Source organism: Propithecus coquereli, unplaced genomic scaffold, assembly GCF_000956105.1.
Source record: "Propithecus coquereli isolate 6110/MARCELLA unplaced genomic scaffold, Pcoq_1.0 Scaffold63, whole genome shotgun sequence".
Classification (NCBI taxonomy): domain Eukaryota; kingdom Metazoa; phylum Chordata; class Mammalia; order Primates; family Indriidae; genus Propithecus; species Propithecus coquereli.
Genome location: NW_012152285.1, coordinates 9977409 through 9982569, shown reverse-complemented (window position 1 = coordinate 9982569; position 5161 = coordinate 9977409). Strand labels below are relative to the sequence as shown.

The 5161-nt window shown below is 42.3% G+C and overlaps 1 protein-coding gene and 1 pseudogene across 1 annotated transcript in view; both read left to right on the top strand.

The window, feature by feature from the left end:
- LOC105822696 (cytochrome P450 2C18-like) overlaps positions 1 to 5161 on the top strand; it is a 242436-nt gene that overhangs the window by 90683 nt on the left and 146592 nt on the right. Inside the window, exon 2 of the mRNA XM_012659715.1 lies at positions 2817 to 2976. Within this exon, the coding sequence (XP_012515169.1) occupies positions 2817 to 2976 (160 nt within the window). The remainder of the gene's footprint in view (positions 1 to 2816; positions 2977 to 5161) is intronic.
- LOC105822641 overlaps positions 3069 to 5161 on the top strand; it is a 19872-nt pseudogene continuing 17779 nt past the window's right edge.

The window sequence follows — 5161 nt, the reverse complement described above, 5'->3', positions numbered from 1 at the left end:
CATTTTTTCTTGAATATCATTCAGTTATCTTGCAATCCATGTTTGAAATTCTTCTTCTGTCATTTTAGTGTTCTGAGTTTGGTTAATGTCCATTGCTGGGGAGCTGTTGTTCCTCTTTGGGGGTGTGCTTTCCGTTTGAGTCTTCATACTTCCAGAGTTCTTTCACTGTTTCCTTCCCATCTGGATCAGTTGTTCCTTCATGCCTTTAGATTTTGGTTTGGATAATGACATGCCTTGCTTAGTCTCTGAGCCAGTAGGTGGTGTTTGTGGGTGAGATTCGACCACACTCTTTATGATGAATCAGTAGATGCAGTTAAAGTGTGTGTAGGATGACCTCCCTGTCAATAGGTGGCACTTTCTGGGAGGAGTAAGATACAATGCTGTTTTCAGGTCTGATAGCCAGCTCTTGTTCCTCTAGAGAGGCCCTCTTGTATCTCGGGTGATGGGTGGGGCACTGAAACTTCCAGGTGTGTCCTTATTCTCCACCTCAGTGGGGGCAGGACTGGTAATGAGACTGGGCGAGACTGGGTTGGGTAAGCCTGCCCTCAGGCTTCACAACTGCTGTTAGCAGAGGTGAAAAGTCTGTTCTTTCCTTCTATGCAAAGCTGTTGGGAGGGGCTGAAATGGCTCCACTCAGCTGAAATTCTGTGCTTGGGGGGTGGATCTATCCAAGATCCGCACTCTGGAGCAGGTCTCACTCCCTTCCACCCTCCTCCACTCTGTGGCCTCTCCCAGGCCTCTGCCAGCAAGTGGGACTTCAGGCCGATGGATCTCCCCTGGCTGTGATGTGGACCGGGAGGTTCCCTATCCAGGATCGCAGCCTGAGATCAGCGAACAGCCCTCTTTTGGGAGGAGGGTTGAGGCTCAGGCAGGCTGATCTGCCCTTGAAGGCGCACACTCCTCAAGAGGCTCTATCACAGATCTCCCTTCTGTGCCCTGGGGTGATGCAATCGTGACCTGGGTGTATGGGGTCTGGTCTACAAGCCTGTCCACTGGGCCCTGGAGATCAATCCCTGACCCTGCCAGGGGGAGGGGTGCTGGTCTTTAGTCACCTACAGGATTCTCAAACTGGATCTATTTCACTCCACCTCGGGATTTGTCCCACTCTCCTGAAGTCCCCAGGCAAGCAGAACCTGGAAGGGCTGGCACGTTGGGAGCTCGCAGTCTTAGTAACCCTCAGTCTGCTGTAGGGCCCCAAAAAGAAAGGTCCCATTCCTTGGAGATGCCTCCGTGTGATGGCTAAATTGTCTCTCTGGGCACCCACGGGTAGGGAAGGGAAAAGAGAGAATGGAGCAACATGGCATCTGCCGATAAGTTCGGGTCTGCACCTGAGGAGGTGCCATGAGGGAGCTGGAAACCCGGCACCATGTTCTCAACAGGCTATTGCTCACTGGTGGCAGCCGTCTCTGGGCTGGTGATGGCAGATCTCTCCAACCGCTCAGGAGCCCACCAACAGTCTGAGACGAAAGGGAGGGGGAAGTTATCCAATTCAGCTACACCTGTCGCTGGTATCCAAGCCTCTCAGGACCTTTCTCCTTCCAGTTCTCCTCTACAACGTCTTCCTGTGAAGTCTCCTGTCATTTCAGGCACCCTTCCTTCCGACGCTCACCTGATCTATGTTTTTCTCCTAGTTTATATTTTTCTCTCTCTTCTGAAATTTGTGTTTTTTGAAGAGACACTCTGACTGGCGGCTTTTCTTGTCTGCCATCTTGGCTCCTTTCTAGACTTTTCTATAATTGACATTCTGACAGGGGTGACATGAAATCTCACTGGGGATTTAATTGGCATTACTGTGATGATTAGTGATGTTGAGCATTATTTCATGCGTTTGTTGTTCATTTGTCTATCTTCTTTTGGAAAAACTCTATTGTTGTCTTTTGGCCACTCTTTAATGGGGTTATTAGGGTTTTTTTGCTGATTTGTTTGAATTCGTTGTAGATTCTGGATGTTAGTTCTTTGTTGGGTGTATAGTGTGGGAATATTTTCTCTCATTCTGTGGATTGTCTGTTTAGTCTCTGGATTATTTTTCTTACTGTGCAGAAAGTTTTTAATTTAATTGCCTCATTTATTAATTTGTTATCATTGCTGTGTTTGTCATCTGGGTCTTACTCATAAATTCTTTGCCTAAGCCAATGTCTAGAAGATTTTTTCCTACTTTTTCCTTCTGGAAATTTTATGGTTTTAGGTCTTACATTTAAGTCTTTAATGCATGTTGAGAAAGGGAGGGATCCTGCTCAATTCTTCTGCATGTGGCTATCTAATTTCCCCAGCATTATTTATTGAAAGGGCATCCTTTTTTGAGCGTGTTTTTGACTGCTCTGTGACAATTCAGTTGGTAATAGCTATATGGTTTTATATCTCAAGTCTCTACTGTGTTCCATTGGATTATGTCTCTACGTTTATACCAGTGTCATCACATTCAGGTTATTATGGACTTGTAGTATAATTTGAAGTCAGGTAACGTGATGTTGCTAGATTTGTTGTTACTACGTAAGTTTGCTTTGGCTATTTGCACTCTTTTTTGGGTCCATTTAGGATTAATTTATCTAGATCTGTGAAAAGTGACTTTGGTATTTTGATGGGATTGGCAATGTGAGAATTGATTGTAATCTCTGTACCAATAGCCTGGTCCATATGTGGCAGCTATGACTATCATCATCATATTTATGCATAACATTCAGATATATTTGAATCTGTGTATGGTAGTATAAAAACATTAAAAAATACAGTAATAATATCAGTCTGAAACAGGCACTAAATATGGACCAATTAGTAAATTCCTTTGCTGTTATTTGCATCTTGCTTCCATTTCCCAGTTCTCAAAAGTCTATGGCCCAGTGTTCACTCTGTATTTTGGCATGAAGCCTATGGTGGTGTTACATGGATACGAAGCAGTGAAGGAAGCCCTGATTGATCATGGAGAGGAGTTTTCTGGAAGAGGATTTTTCCCAATTACTGAAAGAGCTAGTAAAGGACGTGGAAAGTGTACAAGTGCCTGAAGTAGCAGTGGCAAAGGGGGTAGGGAAGATGGAATCATAGCTTGGGTGGGCAAAGCTTGGCCCACCCACATGCGTGTACAATGACAGATCCCTCCTTCTTGAGGGAGATTTAACTCCTAGTTTCTGTTTCCCATTCTGGTAGGAGTCATTTTCAGCAATGGAAGTAGATGGAAGGAAATCCGACGCTTCACCCTCATGACGCTGCGGAATTTTGGGATGGGGAAGAGGAGCATTGAGGAAGGTGTCCAAGAGGAGGCCCGCTGCCTTGTGGAGGAGTTGAGAAAAACCAAGGGTGGGTGACTCTCTACTCTGTATCACTGACCTCTATAGACTGCTATCTTCTGTAGTGACTTCCTTGGGAACATTCAGGGGTGGCCAGATCTTTCATTATGAGTCTCGGTTGTCAGTCCTGAGGTGGAGGAGAGAGATTTGAAGTGGAGAGCCCAGGGAGCTTGTGTGCATCTGGGCTGTGTGTGCATGCATGATTGTGTATACAGTGTGGACATAAAAGGTCATTTAATCTGATTCTCTCCTTAACTTGTGTCTTTGCTTTCAAATCAGAAATCATGAGTATAGGTTTTGAGTTCATTTTCATAAAGTGTTAAAGAGCAATGGTTTTTCCATAACCTCAATGTAAGTTACCTATTTAAGAACATTTCACTGGAGAACACATGGCAAATGGTCATGGTTGGAATGACCCCATCACACATTTACAGAGCACCTACCACGTGAGCTGTGCTTTCATTTAATTATGCTATGTTTGTATGGTAAGTCTCACTGACATGTCTGGGTGTCTCTGCCAGACCCTGCTACAGTTTCGGCCAGTGATGATGCTATGTATGGTTTTACTTGCTTTTGTATATCTCAGTGTAATTCTTATGAGTTATTATTTCCCTAGAGACTCACCACTATTCAAAAAATATCAACATTACTTATTTCTTGTTTATCATTGCTTACTATATTGATTTCACTTTCTCAAGCAAATATATTTTGTAGTATCATTCTGAAAAACACAAATACCAATTTATAAATTATTTGTTTCAGTAGATTTGAACTATTATCAATAACTCTTTACCTTTTGTTTCCGAAGAGTACTTTGGCTCTGTTTTCAGTTTTTCGTATCTCTTTTCACTCTGTTTATTGGATTTAGTTTAGCTCTTTATGGTAATTATTTTCCTCCCATTTAGAATTCTACTAAACTATGAAGTGAAGGTTACAATGAATCTGATTATCACCTCCGATTCTAAAATACCTTTTTAAAAGTTCTTCGTTTCACCACAGTGATGTAGTACCTCTTATACTTTCCTGGATTAAACTTAAACCCATTATCCAAAGTGAGGTACCACAAGATCTAAAAAATGGGCTCCACTTGTACTTGTCATCAAATTGGTAGTAACCGATGAACACTAGGGTGCTAACATGGCAGTAATACTCTCCAGGGATTAGGGGGATGGGGGGTCAACCAACAACTAAAGGACACAGGGAGCGTTGCAGGGGGGAAGGGCATGCCTCTAATCCTCGCTTGGGTGAGGGAAAGACAGAAAGTATAACCATAATGTTTGTACCCTCATAATACCCTGAAATAAAAAAAATTCTCTGTTTCAAATGAAGTGAAAGGAAAGATTGAAAATCAGATTTTATCTGTGCTGATGCACACATACACAGGCACCCACATACAGATACAATCATAAGGCTTAGAAAATTACCTTACTCCTCTCTGGCTGAAATACAACTTTTTCTGAAACCTTATAGACCTGTAATGTTGAAAGGAGCCTGCAATAGAAGCACCTAACTCAACAGGTTTCCTGTTGTTCAATGCCCTACCATTTATTCGAAACAATTTTGATTCAAGTCATTCTTATTTAGGGTCTATAGATGTGTGTTTGGGAGATCTTTACATATAAAATTTATTGATCACTAAATTACAACATTTTCATGTTAGAGAAAGACACCCTACCAAAAGAAAAGGACAACCTTTCTTATAATTTAACCTGTTTGCTTGTAATATGACAGACTTGTGTTAAGTTATGGTCAAATTTTAAAATCTATGAAAACATACTTCTCTTGATGGCTATAGAAAGCATTATCCCAGAATCCACAAAGAGTGGCTTTGCCCAAATGAATGTGGAGGATGATTGGAAATTATGGAGGCTTACTTACTA